The sequence below is a fragment of the Protopterus annectens genome, chromosome 10.part0 (genome assembly GCF_019279795.1).
Source record: "Protopterus annectens isolate FY-2018-M chromosome 10.part0, PAN1.0, whole genome shotgun sequence".
Lineage (NCBI taxonomy): Eukaryota > Metazoa > Chordata > Ceratodontiformes > Protopteridae > Protopterus > Protopterus annectens.
The window spans coordinates 368,680,215-368,697,127 of record NC_056744.1 but is presented as its reverse complement, the minus strand read 5'-3'; the positions used below and the strand labels follow the sequence as shown (position 1 = coordinate 368,697,127).

The 16,913-nt window shown below is 37.1% G+C and overlaps 1 protein-coding gene and 1 long non-coding RNA gene across 3 annotated transcripts in view; one reads left to right on the top strand and one right to left on the bottom strand.

Annotated features, from left to right (window-relative positions):
- LOC122813133 (phosphodiesterase 4D interacting protein) overlaps positions 1-16,913 on the bottom strand; it is a 1,898,306-nt gene that overhangs the window by 955,768 nt on the left and 925,625 nt on the right. For both annotated transcript variants that reach the window (XM_044085281.1, XM_044085280.1), the window contains exon 9: positions 8,039-8,092. In XM_044085281.1, the coding sequence (XP_043941216.1) occupies positions 8,039-8,092 (54 nt within the window). The remainder of the gene's footprint in view (positions 1-8,038; positions 8,093-16,913) is intronic.
- LOC122813134 overlaps positions 1-16,913 on the top strand; it is a 218,752-nt gene that overhangs the window by 68,416 nt on the left and 133,423 nt on the right. The window lies entirely within an intron of this gene.

Genomic DNA, 16,913 nt, shown 5'->3' with positions numbered 1-16,913 from the left:
ACTTCCTATGACGTTCGGAAGAGGTTCAGTAAATAAAGCAAGTGCTTTTTCAGGTTGCTCCGAATACACAGACAGATTTTGTCTGCTATCAACAACTTTGTGTATTTCTTTACTGGTTAAGTATAGTGGAAAAACACAATATTGTCTTTCAAGTATATGACTGAAGATACACATCAACGCAGAGTAGGAGAACTGATATATATCACACTAGACAGGAAAACAGTACAGTCAGAGGTGTACGATATGGGGTGATGACGCAGAAAGTGCAAGACAGGAAAACATTACAGTCAGAGGTGTACGATATGGGGTGATGACGCAGGAAGTGCAAGACAGGAAAACATTACAGTCAGAGGTGTACGATATGGGGTGATGACGCAGGAAGTGCAAGACAGGAAAACATTGCAGTCAGAGGTGTACAATATGGGGTGATGACGCAGGAAGTGCACAGCAGTAATACTGTAACCACAAAGTGTATGATGAGCAAGTGCACAAAAAAAGAAAAATCTTACAGTATAAATTCAATTATAAGGAATATATAAACAGTGATTATTGAGCAGATACTTATCTGGAAAACAGCAACAAGTAAAACAAGAAAGTAGAATTATATGTTCAGAGGAAAAAAGGAGGCAATGCGATGAGATTCATTTAATGGGAGATTTTTTTTTTTCTCAGAAAAGATGCTTTGGGGAAGGGTAATACATCCATTTGCTCAGTGTTGGAGGCAGAATGCAAAGGCAAGAAGGAGCAGCTTGACTGCTGCAGCAGATGTTAACACAAGAGCTAAAAGGAAAGCGGTAAGAGAAGACAACAGCAAGTGCACTGAACCTATCAACATCTGGGGTAATACTGTTTGTCAGGAAGCAGCTTGGGATTATGGGATTGGTGCTACTGCTTTGCTTCTGGTGAGGGAGAAGGAGAAAGTGTTTTAGATATACAGACTCCAACCTTGCCAGCTGTATCCCCCCTCTTGTACTATCTCCTTATACATCACAGGATATGCACTTTTCATGCTATCTCTACAGCCAGTCTGGTGGCTATGGGAAAATCATTTAAATATTAGGAAATGAAATAGCAAGCAAGGCAAAATCTCCCTCAATCTAAACAAGCAACTCATGGGGCTAATCAAGTCTACCAAAGCCAAATTTGAGGTAAAAATAGCTTCCCAGGCCAACGACTATCATGAGACATTCTTCAGCTATGTCCACATCCTTAGAGGCAGTAAATAATTTGCTGAACAGGAAATACCATCAAGCATAACTCCATAATTATCCTTAGGGAACAGGTCCTTGGTGTACTCTCCAAGCCCAAGAACACTGCATCCATGGGTCCTGATAATATCTCATGATGCCTCCTCAATAGTAACCATGACCTATCAGGACCACTAGAATCGTAAATTATCCACAGACTTCAGACAGGCTTTTGTGACAAGAAAATGGAGGATGAGCTATTGTGTACCAGTGAGGACATTACACTGGGGGAGGGGGACTCCTATGACTACAACTTGTACTTTTATGTTCTCCTTTCTGTTGTGTAGTGTGATATATAACAGTTTTTCCTACTTTCAGGAAAAACGAACTAATGAAACTTTGTAACTCCGAAAAAACAAGAAAAGGCTAGGAAGCACGTACTACTCAAAAACTGTTACCACGTTGAAAGTAGTATTAATTTATTTCATAGAATTACATAAAATGAAGCGCTTTTCGTCGTCCTCTTTGGGACAACTTCTTCAGATTAAACTCACACTTTACATCCACCTTATTTATGCATTTTCTCAGTCATGTGATCAAAGACTCTATTTCCTCAATACAAAACATTGTATCAATGTTTCGTTACAAAGTAGTGCCAACCGCTGTCTTAAACACATACACCATACACTAGTCTTCCTTAAAAAATAATAAAAATGTAATAATATATATATATTTTAATTACTTGACATTTAAATAACTTAAAATAATTAGAAATGAATTATATAATATAATAAAATAAAATAATCACCTATTCAAGTTCTTTAATTTTAAAAGACGTGCTATGTTGCAATGATCATTAAGGCCAGGTTCTTGGAAGGCATTAGTTCTAATTTGCCATGTTAATTCATGATCAAGGAGGGGGCCTTGCAATTTTTGACTTGTTTGATTACCAAAAGCGTGTTAACAATATTTTGGAGAGTGACACCTATGAGAAGGTGTCTATCAATGAAGTTAATGTTGCTTATTCTCGTATTAAAAGTTACAGCAACGATCTGTTCATTGAAGGGTACATCGATATAAACTTATATAATTACATGATCATTAGTTGGCCAAAAATTCCTGTCCTTTTTGCAACCCCAAAAATTCACAAGGACATTGTTAATCCACCGTTTCGTCCTTTAATTGATGGACGTAATTCGATTACTTATGCGTGTGCAAACGTTGTTGACCATGTATTAAAAAAAACATTTGAAGACCGAGCCCCAGGTGTGTAAAGATTCATGGACATTTTTGGAAAATATTAATAACACACTATTTGACCATGACATTAATTTTATTACAATTGATGTCATCGATCTTTACACTTCTGTTCCGCACCTTGAAGGAATAATGGGTAGACCTTACACTTACTAGAAAAGGTGTGTCACGTAACGAAATTTATTTGGTTACAACCTTATTAGATATTGTACTCACTAACAATTATTTTTCTTTTTACAATGACTTGTTCCTATAAAAATGCGGTGTAGCAATGGGCTCCCCATGTGGAGCCAGTTTTGCCAGCACCGTAATGGTATTTTGGGAAAGGACTTACATTTTTGAACATCCTGAATGGATGACTAACATCTGTTATTATACACGGTTCCTCGACAATATTTTTATACTTTTTCGAGGTAATAAGGATAAGGCAGCTTCTTTAATAGAATACCTAAACAATACCACCAGTTTTTTTTAATTTACTTATAACTATCAAGATAAAAATATAGAATACTTGGACGTTAATCTAATTAAAGATGACGTCCATAGTAGATACATTTCAAAAATTTTTCGAAAAAAGACGTTTTGTAACTTTTACTTACAGTATAGTAGTCTACACCCACAGTCACAAAAACAGGCAATCATTAAAGGACAAGTTATAAGAGCTGCCAGGATGATTTCCCTAAACAGTGATTTTGACACAGAATGTAAACTATTAGATGTAATGTTTCAAAAAAGAGGTTACCCAAAAGACCTAATAAGTTCTGTACTATTAGAAGTGAGAACAAAACGCGAAGATGGATTTATTTTGCCTCTCCTTACAACAAGTCAAACATTGTACAACGTAGATGTGGTTGCAAACTTGGAAGTTAAGGAGACAGTTTGCGATCTTGTAAAAAGTAATCAATTAATAAAAAGAACAATAGACACTAGTAAAAATAACATGTCTTTTGGTTGCAGTTTTATCACTACGTTTAACTCAGATAGTACTACTATCAAATATATTATATATAAAAACTGAGATTTATTAAAACATAATAAAAATTTGTCTATACTATTTAACAATTATCCTAGAATTACTTATAGGAAAGGCAGAAATCTAAAACAAATTTTTGAATCCCATAAACAAAGAACAACATGTCGAAATGTAGGAATGTTTACTTGTAACAGTTGTAGTATGTGTCAACATATGGCTACAGGTATAAAATTTCTTGTAAATAAATGTTATTACACTAACTGTAAAGTAAATTGTAACTCAAAATTAGTAGTTTACTTAGCTTCGTGCATACTCTGTAAAGCATTTTACATAGGGAAAACGGAACGTCGTTTCCGAGATCGAGTATACGAACATAATTACGCTATTGTTAATGGAAAACTGGAAAATGCTTTGGCAAAACATGTTACACTCTTTGTTGCTCATAAATTTAAATTTAGGATCATTGACCAAATCCATTTCGATTTAAGAGGTGGACCATTAAATTTATTATTGGAAGATCGTGAATTAACATGGCAAATTAGAACAAATGCCTTCCAAGAACCTGGCCTTAATGATCATTGCAACATAGCATGTCTTTTAAAATTAAAGAACTTGAATAGGTGATTATTTTATTATATTATATTATATAATTTATATAATTCATTTCTAATTATTTTAAGTTATTTAAATGTCAGGTAATTAAAATATATATATATTATTACATTTTTATTATTTTTTAAGGAAGACTAGTGTATGGTGTATGTGTTTAAGACAGCGGTTGGCACTACTTTGTAACGAAACATTGATACAATGTTTCGTATTGAGGAAATAGAGTCTTTGATCACATGACTGAGAAAATGCATAAATAAGGTTGATGTAAAGTGTGAGTTTAATCTGAAGAAGTTGTCCCAAAGAGGATGACGGAAAGCGCTTCATTTTATGTAATTTTATGAAATAAATTAATACTACTTTCAACGTGGTAACAGTTTTTGAGTAGTACGTGCTTCCTAGCCTTTTCTTGTTTTTTCGGAGTTTTTCCTACTTTGTTTGTTGAGGTACTGTCTTGGGCCATGTATTTGAAGGCGGATATTGTGTTCCAATGAGGACATTACACTTGGGGGGGGGGGTGTAACTACAAACCTATAAGTCTGACTAGTCTAGTAAGCAAAGAAAAGAATTATCATGGAAATGATAAACAGTGACATAGGATACCCTCAGACAATGGATCCGGCCCAGTTTGGTGTCACCCACTGGATAGACAGCTGGTTCACAGATAGGAGTCAAGACATTAGGATAAAGGAGTCTGCCTCCACAATGAGGCCAATCACTAGTGGAGTCCTTCAAGGACTGGAGCTAAGGACATTCCTTTTTGGCATCTGATTGTCTGAAGTCAATGTCAAGGTCTCCTGGCTTACCATATTTGCAGATGATTGCAAACTAGGCACAGTTACAGAAGCCCCCCATGACATAAATACAATCCAAGAAGGCCTGACACAGACTAATAACTGACAGCACAACCACTGTTCAAAACTTAAAGCCAAGAAATACATAATAGTATCCTTTGGAAAGACGGCTACCCTTGGAAACTACCACACTGACAATATAGCCCTAAGAGTAGCCCCAGTGGTCATGGATTTGGGGACACATGTAGAATGTGACCTGTCTTTTGACCATCATGTGTTTGTCATAGTAAGGAAATAATTTTATATTGTACAGCTTATAAATAAGTGTATTAGTATCTAGGTCCAAGCATATTATGGTCTCACTCTACTTGGCCCTTATCAGACCAGTCACCGAGTACATAATCTTCTTTGGTGTGTATCTGACTAGGCATATACAACAACTAGTCCATCTAAAGACATTCCTCACAAAAAATATATGTTCTAAATAACATGTTCTATGTGGACAGCCTCAAATTCCTATCCCTGTATTCAGTCTCCGACAGACTGCTGAGAGACTATCTATGCATGGACTACATTGCATTTTTTGATCCTGCTCTGATAGACCCATTGTGCAGCCACAAAAGAAATAGCATCAGCATTACCCACTCTGCAACATTAACAGGATATGTGGAGGTACAGATGTGTGTCCGAGAGACCACCCCCTTCTCTGGAACAGGTTTCTATACCATTTGAAGCAAAGTTCTTCCCTAATCCAATGTAACAGCAGCGTGGACATCTGGATGGCTGGGACCTGAGGATGGGGAATCGAAAATTTACCCCTGGTCTGACACTTGTGTCTCAAGTAGACACAGACAGCCTTTTAAGTGCTTGACGACCCATGCCTAAGCCTACGTATTCCCCTTCAAATAACCTTAGGGTATCAAAGCTTGTCATATGTATTTGGTAAGCATGTATAGGCTTAAAAAGGCCCCCTAGGGTCATTAGCCTAGTAATCACTTATAAACCTCTGTAAGCATTGTAGAAATCACAGCATTAGCAGGTACAGAACCCAGGCACATGCAGCCTTTCAACTGAAGGCAAGGGAGCAGAAGTCACCTCATATTTGAGGAGATGAGAGCAGGACAAAGGATACATCTGTAGTATGCATCCTGTGCTGCTGTGTGGGGGGGGGGGGCAAATCTGTGCAGAACTAAGAAAAGTTAACTCTTCTTATAGAGCACATAAAAAGAGAGTGAAGAGTTGCAAGTTATGAAGATGCAGTGGCAATAAGGGAAGACAATAGGCTTGGACCAGTCAGGGCACGGCTGCACCTTACTACAAGACAAATTCCACCAGACAATGGAAACTGCTATTTGTACCATCAGAATGTAGCAAGCTGTTAAAGTTAACGTGATGAGAAATCAGCCCACCCCACCGAGCAGGAACTAGTCTGCCTTCAGACATAACATAGGGGTAACAGAGAGATGTCAGCATTTGCAGCTTTACAGGAGTTAAAGATCAACTAATCAAATGGAAGGAAGTGGACCAACTGAATTCTCCTTAAGGTATTTACATACATCAGAGCAAATTATATAGAAAAATGGGAATTGTGGGAACAGTACATGCTGAGGAGGAATGGGGTTTAAAAGAAGGCAGGATTTGAATGCGCTATGCAATGTTTGAGTGACAGGATAGAGTATAAGTGATGTATAACATGTTCAACTAAAATTATGTCAATATGGTGTGTGATGTATAATGTTTGCAACTAAAATTATGTCAATATGCTTTGTGATGTATAATGTTGGCAACTAAAATTATGTCAATATGGTTTGTTTTCATTTATATAAATGTATGATTGTGTAAGTCATATGTGATAATTTAATAAAGATAGTTCTTGTTTAAAAAAAAAAAGGTATTTAAATGCATCAACAGAATTGGATGATCTTCTGAAAATTCTGCCTATTTTAAATAAAATGCTGACTGTCATAAACCTGACATGCATTCTCTACAGCACAGTTTGAGGATTGCAGCTTTTAAGTCAAAATCTGTTTTGATCATGCAAGGCATAACGTTTGGTAAAGTCAGAGGTCTGGAGATCTCAGGTGTTCAGAACTTTTACTCCTGGATGTTATTGAATATTTGTATGATATTATTTGGAGTATTTTGCAAGCACCCCCATGTTTATGAACATCAGGCTTGATTTTAAGCTCTGTGTTTCTAAAGTACAGCCAACCAATCCACTTACGGTATACTAACGAGGTCAAAATGGTTGCAACATGCATGCCAACAGCTAGTGGGGGGTTGGTTTCATTGGCTTGAATGTACCCAAAATGAGTATACAGAAGGCATGTAACTGAAGCACTGTATGTTCTTAAGGGGCTATTTGCATAAATCCTATGGCCCTCCACTACAGGATGTATAAGATATTAGAGTGAAGACTACTTTGTCTGGGTCTTTTATAGGTTCCTAGGTAGGTACTAGACTATCGGCCCAAGGGCCTACGTAAGCCTAGCCAACAAGGTTCCCTGGCTTATGCCACACAAGAAAGTTATTTTTTTTTTGCAGTTTATACTGAATGGTTCATATGTGTGGCTTTTTACATCTTTGATTTTAATGGTGACTTATCACAGCCACAAGCTGCATTCTTAGTCTTTAAAAGTTATTCCAAATTCAGAGTGCAACTCAAAATGCACTTCTCCATCCAAACCAAATTCTCCCGCTCCAACACAGGACCCATCACCTAACCTATCTCCATTCCCATTCTCTTCTCCTCTCTCTAGGTTCTGAAGACTAACCCACTTTAGAAACTAATGTATATATTGTACATTACACTCTGATTATAAATTGCATATGTACACAGTCTGTTTTCTAAGTAATTAGTCTGAACTATTCTATTATTACTTACATTTCTGTATTTTTGCATTTAACTCAGGCAGAGTTGAAATTGTTCATTGTGTTAGTGGTTTTATACCAATGACAAATGGCAATAAGCGGACCTTCTTAACAGAAGGCATGACTATATCTGGAAATATATACAAGTATATTCTGCTACTGGGTTTAAAGCAGCAAAATCTGTGCTGCTTCTCTGGAATGCAGAAACTAATAGAAAATTGCTTTTGTAAATGGACTGTGCATGATGCAAGAAAATCCTAAAGCAGTAGGCCTTGCAAGCCTGAAAAGGAAGTAAAATTTTATTACTCAATCAATACATCAGCTGGACTCTGCTCCAGAAACAATACCTGCATTTCTTCTTGGATTCTTAGCTTTTCATGGCTGAGCTCGTCCTGCAGAACCTGAAACCAGAAACAAACAAGACTTAGAGAGGTTATGAGATCTTGAACTGTATATTCCATTGCAACACATAACAAAAAATAGCATACATTTTTTTCTTGAAACCGCACTATTTCCAGGCGTTGAAACTCTTAATACCCAACTGCCTTAGTTACCTATCCCTACCACATCAGTCTTTGTTACTCAGGTTTGTATTTCCTGAATTACAAGCAGTATTCTCTGCCTGTTGGAAGCATTCTTTTACTGCTCATACGTCATTCAATAACTACATTATCCTAGCCAAAGTCGTCACAAAGGAGCTGTATAGTCTATCGCTACAGTGAGTGGCTCCAAGTATGAGACTGGTGTTATATGTGCAACCACTTGCAGAAGACACTGGTTTCTACTTACAAAAATGCCTCCTGTGTTTGATGAGAGAATGTCATACAAAAGTTGGAAAATAAGTTGAACTTTGGAGGTGTTACTGATTTGGGAAAAAAAAAAAGAAAAAATTGCAGTCCACTCAGTTTATGCAAAACTAGGCAGATAATTTTGAAAATAACTGCATTGGATTTGTAGCAAGATACGAGTAAAGCTAAACAGATTTAAGTACTTGACGAAGTGTTCCTAAAGCAACACAGCAAGTCTATATTACTAGAGACTTCTCCCTCACAATCGCAGATTAGACTGGCAAATTTGAGCAAAGATCTAATCATATGCAAATGTTTGACGTGATTCGTGATACACTTCTGGCCTTTAGTATTCAGGAGCTTCTGTAGGTATCCAGGAGAAATGCCTGTATGGAATCTGGTCAAAGAATGTAATTCAAATAAAGATAATGCTGCTTTCTTCACAGCCTATAAGAGTTGCAAACAAGATGTTTTCGCAGGAACCACCAGAGGGGCATCTACATCAGGTATCAAACCTTGGTCCACTTTAACAGAAGACCCGTGTTCCATTTGTCAAAGCATAATCTATTGGGAAAAGGACTGTTCATACAGAAACAAACAAATGGTTACTAGAGGGGAAATGTGGAACAATGCAGTATTAATCTGTCTTTAGAAAGTCTCTCACAGAAGAAGAAATTATTGCTGAACCTTGGAGCCTGGTCAGTGACAATGCATGGGCACACCACGAGCGATAACTATATTAGTCAATTAAATAAGGAAGACTATATACACGTAACTCAATACAACAAGTCATGGAGTAGTCAGACCTGGGGATAGAAGAGTTTCACTTTTCACAAAATGCAGATTCAAGACTAAAACAGAACTGGCTACAGTAGACATTTTTCAGTTATTTATCTAGATGTTTGTGAAAAGGCTTGGGGCTGTGCTGGACATGAAAAATTACAAAAGTAATATAACGCCCAGTCAGACGTGCATTAAGAGCTTTATGCTTTTACTACATTAATAACCTTGATAAATATGATCAAGACTGTAAAGACAAAAGTAACAGCATAACAACATAACAGCTGCAGAAGATGAGACAAAGCCATAGAAATGAAAGATAATGCCAAATCTTTCCAGGCAGTTTGGATGTTCCATTAGTGTTAAACTGCAGAAGCTGCTTGCTAACATAAGCAGTGCAGATCTTGAATATATATACGAAGTTTCAAAACTTTGAATTTCTTATGGTCGAGACCATAAGATTGAAGTTTGGAAACTTTGTACTGTTTAAATGGAGATCAGCTTACAGCTCCGAACATTATAATTACGGTTTTCCTCGCTGTAGTGTGATCTCAGAGTTGGTATATTTAATTAGCAGGGGGTGTGGGGGGTCTTGCCCCCATGCAAAAACATTAAAAAGGATTTTTTTTTTTAATGTTTATTTACATTTTGAAGCTTACTGCGGTGGTGGTGCTGCGGTAGCATTGTCGCCTCACAGTAAGACGTTGTCCTGTTCGATTCTCAGCTAGAGCGTCTTTTGTGTGGAGACATGCGTGAATGGGCATACCTTCGTTGAAGGTTGTGTGTCAGGGCCGGCAACTCAGCATGTAAAAATCTACTGCCAATCATTAGCGGACCGGAGTTCCGCTGTGGCGACCCCTAACCGGGAAAAGCCGAAAGACACAACTTTTACATTTCTGAAGCTTCAAAACTTTGATCTTATGGTCTCAACCATAAGAAATTAGAAGTTTTGAAACTTCAAAATTTAGAAGTAGACCCATGTATATATGTATATATATATATAAATATATATATATATATATATATATATATATATATATATATATATGTATGCATGCATGTACCTGTTTTACAAAACATTGTAAATAGTTATGAATCTTGCCTAAGCCTGGGCCAGCAGTGTGACTGCCCCTGACTATAAGATACAACAAAGCTACTGTCATGGACTTTTATGACTTTGGGAAATATTCACACTATCTTCTAGTGTAATAAGCACTGTGTACAGTAAAGAAACCTTCTGAAACTGTAAAGCTTATTGGCTCATGGATAAGTGCTTATGTATTCATTTATTTGCATTTGCTTCCTGTGGAAGTCTGACCGGACAGCTTTTACAGTAGGGCCAAATGAAGAACAACATTAAAAGTATTACATAGTAATGAAACTTATAAACGACATAACATAGAGAACATTTAGGAAAAAAAATCCTTATGAAAGAACGTGCAGATACAGCAGTTTAATACAAGTCTAATTTATAGGGTTTGGTCTCAAATATTCCCTTACATTTGGCCTTTGAATAATAAAGTATCCAAGAGATGCTTCAAATAAATGCACACGTGTACACTGAGTATGCCTAGCTACACCTTTGATCGTTGTATCATATTACTATTTCTTCTCTTTTCCGACGAAAAAGGCATTGTATTCTCAGTGTTTCATATTACGTCAAGTGTTCCCCTCATCATCCTTTTTGTTTTCCATCAAACCCTTTCCACCAATGTGGCTTCTTTCCGTAATTCCCAAACTGTATTTTGAACCCCAGATGTGACTTAACCAGTGCTTGTTAAAGGGGCATTGCCACCTTATTGTTTCTGGATTACAACTGGATATATATGTACGTATGTAGAATTATATACATACATTTATATGCATACATGTATATATTTCATCGAAAGCACATTTCTCCGAGTTTAATTCCACCAAAGGACCAAATGGGGTGTGTGTGATTAAAAAGTAATTAATTACCCTCAACAGAAAACTGTGTAGTATAATTCAGTCTAGGTGGGGGGCTCCCACACCCCCCCCCAACTATATATTCTAACTCCAGGATCGCACTTCAGTGGGGAAAAGGGCATATACACTGCCACTACTATTTTTGGTGAAATTAGTTTTCAGCGATTTGGTCTTGCTGAAATAAGTTTCTGCGAAATGTGCTTTCAACAAAATGAACCAGATACCAGACCCAGATATATATATGTATACCCATATATATATATATATATATATATATATCTAGTTTCACTTCATAAACTCAAAATGCTGAAATACTGAATTTCAGCATTCTGAGACCATGAAGCCCAACTATTCAAAATACCGAAACCCACAATCCCGAATCACACGATCATGAACATACATACACCATACACCGCATAACACACACACCATTCTACCCACAGCATACAAACCACACAATCCTACACTACACCCCCCATACTTATATATACCAACTCCGAGATCGCACATAACATATAAAAAAAAAAAAAAAAATCACACCACGGCATTCCCCGCTCACTCGCACACAAATACACATCACACATACACAAACACCAACAATTCCAGCACTCACACTTACACCTCCCTACCCTTACCCACACATACACAAACACTCACTTACCTGCAATTTCAGGCACCATAACACTACACGCAAAGTACCGGAAATGCATAAGCGCGAATTCGAGATATTCAAATTCGCTCTTATGCAGTTTTGTCATTCTGAATTTTTGGCTTCATGGTCTCGGAATGCTGAAATTCCGTATTTCAGCATTTCAAGATTATGATGTGAAACTAGATATATATATATATATATATATATAATATGTGTGTGTGTGTGTATATGTGTGTATATATATATATATATATATATATATATATATATATATATATATATATATATATATATATATATATATATATATATATATATATATATATATATATATATATATATATATATATATATATACATATATATACATATATATATATATATGTGTATATAGTATGTATGGTTCCCCTTCATATGATCGAAGTTCTCTAAACTCAAAAATCATAAACTCGAAACCAGAATCTCAAATTTAGAGAAACACGAACATATGAAAGGGACAAAAAAAAAATGAACACCTTTCAAATGTTTTCGCACACCCCCCCTACTTAAATATACCTACTCCAAGATCGCACTATAGTGAAGGAAAGGGAAATCTCCCATTCCGCGCTATACGCGTAAGCGCAAAACGGAAGATTTTCCCTTCCTCCATTATAGTGCGGTAACGGAACATTCACATTTAAACTGCTAGGGTACATGGGGACCTGGCCCCCTGCAATAAGGTAAGTTAACTTTTTATTTTTCTAAACCTCAGGCTCCCATTCACAATTTCGAGTGAATGCACGTTCGAGATTCTGGTCTCGAGATTATGAATTTAGAGCCTCCATCCATTCGATCTTGTGAAGGGGAACTGTATATAGATATATATATATATATATATATATATATATATATATATATAGATATAGATATATAGATATAGATATAGATATATAGATATATAGATATATATATATATATATATATATTATATCTGGCCTACTTTTACAGCCTTTCTTCCACATTGCCTAATGTTTATATTACTATTGTTAAACATTTTTTTGTGCTAGACTTTTATCTTGATTGAACCAAATGTACCTTTTGTCCCCTGTTAATGAAACAACCTACACAGCAATGTGTTGAGGTGAAGCTCTCACCTTTCAGATCATGACGTGATTCAAATGTGAATCCATACTAGACTGGATTCTAGTCAACTCTCCCCACCTATCAGCCCACTCAGGCTGCCTCCCTGCAACGTGAGTGACCGCTGCCCAACTTTTCTCCTAAGAGACCACAACCATCTAACACAGCAAACTTTCTTCCATATAATCAGGTACCAAAAAAAATTTAAATCCCAATAAATTTATTTCTGCCCTTAAAAATTGCTACTGGGACCATCTCAAACAACTGCCCTTGGATGATGCAGTACTCTCCTTTAACAATACCTTCCTTGACATTCTTAACACCCACGCACCACCCAGAAACAGAGTCAAGTCCAATTACGCACCCTGGTTAATCAAGGAAACTACATCACTACTCAAATCTAGGGATAAGACCTGGTTATAGTTCCATAAAAACAAAACAAGCACTACTAAGCAACATTTCCTTGAACTTCGTAACAAAGTTAAAAAAAACTAAACAAATTAAAGCTGATCAGTCCAACTGCTATCGAAACATTCAAACCAAACATCAGAAAAATCCACAAAAGTTCTGGGCTGCAGTTAACGTATTGCAACCAGGAAAATCTACTACTCCCACTCCAAAACCAACTAACAACTATGAAAATGTGGCTACCCAATTCAATACTTACTTCACTGAATCCATTCAAACGCTAGCTTACAACCAGACTAAGTCTAATCCTATCCCCCCCAGAACCAAACCATAATATACTCCCAAATAACACCACCAGCGATTTTAAGTTAAACCCAGTTCCCATCCAATACATCAGAAAACTACTGAAAAAAATTAAAACCAACCACTTTAGCAGCTGACAATTTGCCTGCAGAATACCTACAAACTGTAGCAGAAGCCATCTCCTACCCAATAACCTTACTCATAAACAGATCAATAACAGAAGCATATGTGCCAACTATCTGGAAAATCTCTCATATCTTGCCACTTCACAAAGGTGGTAGCTCTCACTAACGTACTATCGCCCCACTGCCATTCTTTCACCTCTATCTAAAATCCTGGAAAGAGTTGTACACTCCCAACTCATGAAATACCTCCTCTCTCAAAATCTCCTATCCCATACCCAAAACGGTTTTCATCCTGCACATAGTACCACAACAGCCCTATTGTCCTTTACAAACATAGTTAACCATCACAGAAACAACTCCCAATTTCTATCAGCCATATTTCTTGACCTGTCAAAGGCCTTTGACATGGTCAACCACAGTAAACTCATAACAGTCCTTTCCTCCCACATCCTCAGCTATATTGCTACTACTTGGTTTCAAAGCTACCTAACAGACAGTCAACAAGCAGTCCGTTGGCAACAATCCCTCTCACCCCTCTTCCAAGTCACTTTAGAGGTTCCACAAGACCCCATCCTTGGACCCCTTCTATTCTCTGTCTTTACCAATCAGCTTCACTTCACCACTCCCCATGCCAGCATGATTCAGTACACTGGCAACTCCACTTTGATCTGCTCTGCCTCTTCCCTAAAAGAACTTCAGGCCATTACTCGAGACTCATTTTTGTCTGTAGAAGCCTGGGTAACCAAATCCCAACTTATACTAAATCCCAATAAAACAAACCTTCTGCTCTTCTACCCCTCTAGAATCACTTCTCCTCCTACAACCATCCACATCTTCTCTAAAAACAAATCCATGGTCACCCCAGCTACCCATACCAAACTGCTTGGGGTTACAACAGACAACACCCTGAAATTCGATCTCCATGTACACCAAGCCATCAAAAAAGTTCACAAAAAAAATTGGCCTCGTATATAGAAATAAACAATTTCTAACAAATAGTACAAGAACTACAATTGCCAAGGCACACGTACTTATAAACACTCCTATATGCATCTCCAATCTTAACAAACCTCCGTAAAAGAGACCTTGCAAAACCTGAAGCTTGCTACAATAAAATCATCAAATTTGCCACCAACACTTCTTACAAGTCACAAAAACAGCTCAATTGGCTTGAACTCCCTAAACTCCTACACATCAATCAACTAACCTTAGCTCATAAAATTATCCACCACCCTGAAAATACACCAGCCCTCAAAGACATCATTCTACCCTACTCTGCTTCAAGATTTCTTTGCTCTAACAATAAACTCTTCCTGCAAGTCACTAAAGCTCAAAACGTAGCAGGTGAATCCCTTTTCTCCAACTATACTTTCAAGCTTTGGAACCACCTACCAAACTCACTAGTGACCACTCCCTCAACAAAACACTTTAAAAAGCTCCTAAAAAAACCTTGCAAATTCCTGGCTCTGTTCCTGTACCTCCCTAGGATAGTCTACTCCCCTGTCCCACTCTGCTTTTTAACTCTCCTTCTAACCCTCCTTGCTTAACTATATAGGACCACTTCTATAACCTCCTAAGTGACTGCTCATAATTCATTGTCAATAGTTATAAGTATTACCACTAATGTCAAACTTCATGTTTCTTGAATTCTAAATAGCATCACTGTTAAGTTATCAGTACTATGAAAGTACTTAGAAATTCTCTCAATATAGCATATGTACAATTGTGTATATAATTTCCAACTCTTTAGTGATAATGATATACTCTACTATGTTCTTTACTACATGGAGATTTTCTCCCTGGGCCTCCACTGAAAAAGGACACATGTCCAGCTGGACTTTCCCAGTAAACAAATGTAAAATAAATGAGTGCAGTCTCTTTAGGTCGTACTTCAGGCTTGAAAGTCCATTCAGATGTTCCCAAATATAACATTGTCCACAGATTGATCCAGTTTTTCATGCATCATGTGAGGTCAGAGATCAAACATTAAATATGGCTGACACCAGGAATGACCTCTGTGGCCCATCACCTGTCAGCTGCTTTAACTGATGTACTATACTTATTAACTTTTTTATTTTGTTGGCTTATTCACACTAGGACTGTGCATTACTGATTTCTGAAAACTTGGTCAGGGCATTGAGACAATTTCCCGACTTTCCAGAGGGGGATCTTGACCACTTATTCTTTCAAAAGATGATTATTGAGGTGAAGAAAAGAGAAGTTCTGAGGTTTGAAAAAGATCGAGTTCAAATAACAGAGCTCAGAGAAGTTGGCTTTTCCAATGCTGTATTGTTCACTGTGTTAGCTGTGTCAGACAAATTCAGTGAAAAGGCAAGAAATAAAGCGATAGAGGGGTAGAGGGGAAAATGAAATGGAGCTTTATAAGTGAAGCCAGTAAATGAGTCCAGAGGTAATCCTGAATTACCTTTTAAGCACAATGATGACCAGCTGACCCCACAGGGATGGAGGAAATCCAGTATAACAAAATGCAGCAGGATAGTACATTTTAGAAAAAGTGCATGTTTATTCTTATGCCACAGTGGTTGTCAGAATCAGTAAAACTGCTGAAGACATATCCCACTAGCCTGCAGACGTGCAGTGGGTGAGAGAACTGGTCAGGCAATCTACAGTAAAAAGTAACCATCCAATAAACTGATGCTTTGGGGTTATATTACTAAACCTTTAAGTTTCACAGCAGATTATATGAAATTAATAATTCTGTTGGTTACCAAGGTTTTTGTGGATGTGACTTTTCCAAGTCGAAACATTGCTGCTAAATTTGTTTCAGAGTTTAACAAATAGAATAAAATAAGCCATCGACATTATGATATTTTGGACAGTTTTATTAAAACACATATAGGTGCAACTCAGAATGGATGTTTTAGACAGTGAAGACATTTGTGGTTATATCTGGAGCAGCATTGTGAAAGATGGAAAAATTGAGAATGGGAAAGGGACTGAGGGATGGGAAGTTTGTGGAAACGTGTTTGTGTAAGATAATCTTGTGCATCTCGAAAATGTGATAAATGTTTATCACTGCAGGGGCACATTATGGTAGGCAGCTCAAGCAAAAGTAGGTACCTTTGTGGCCATTATGGTC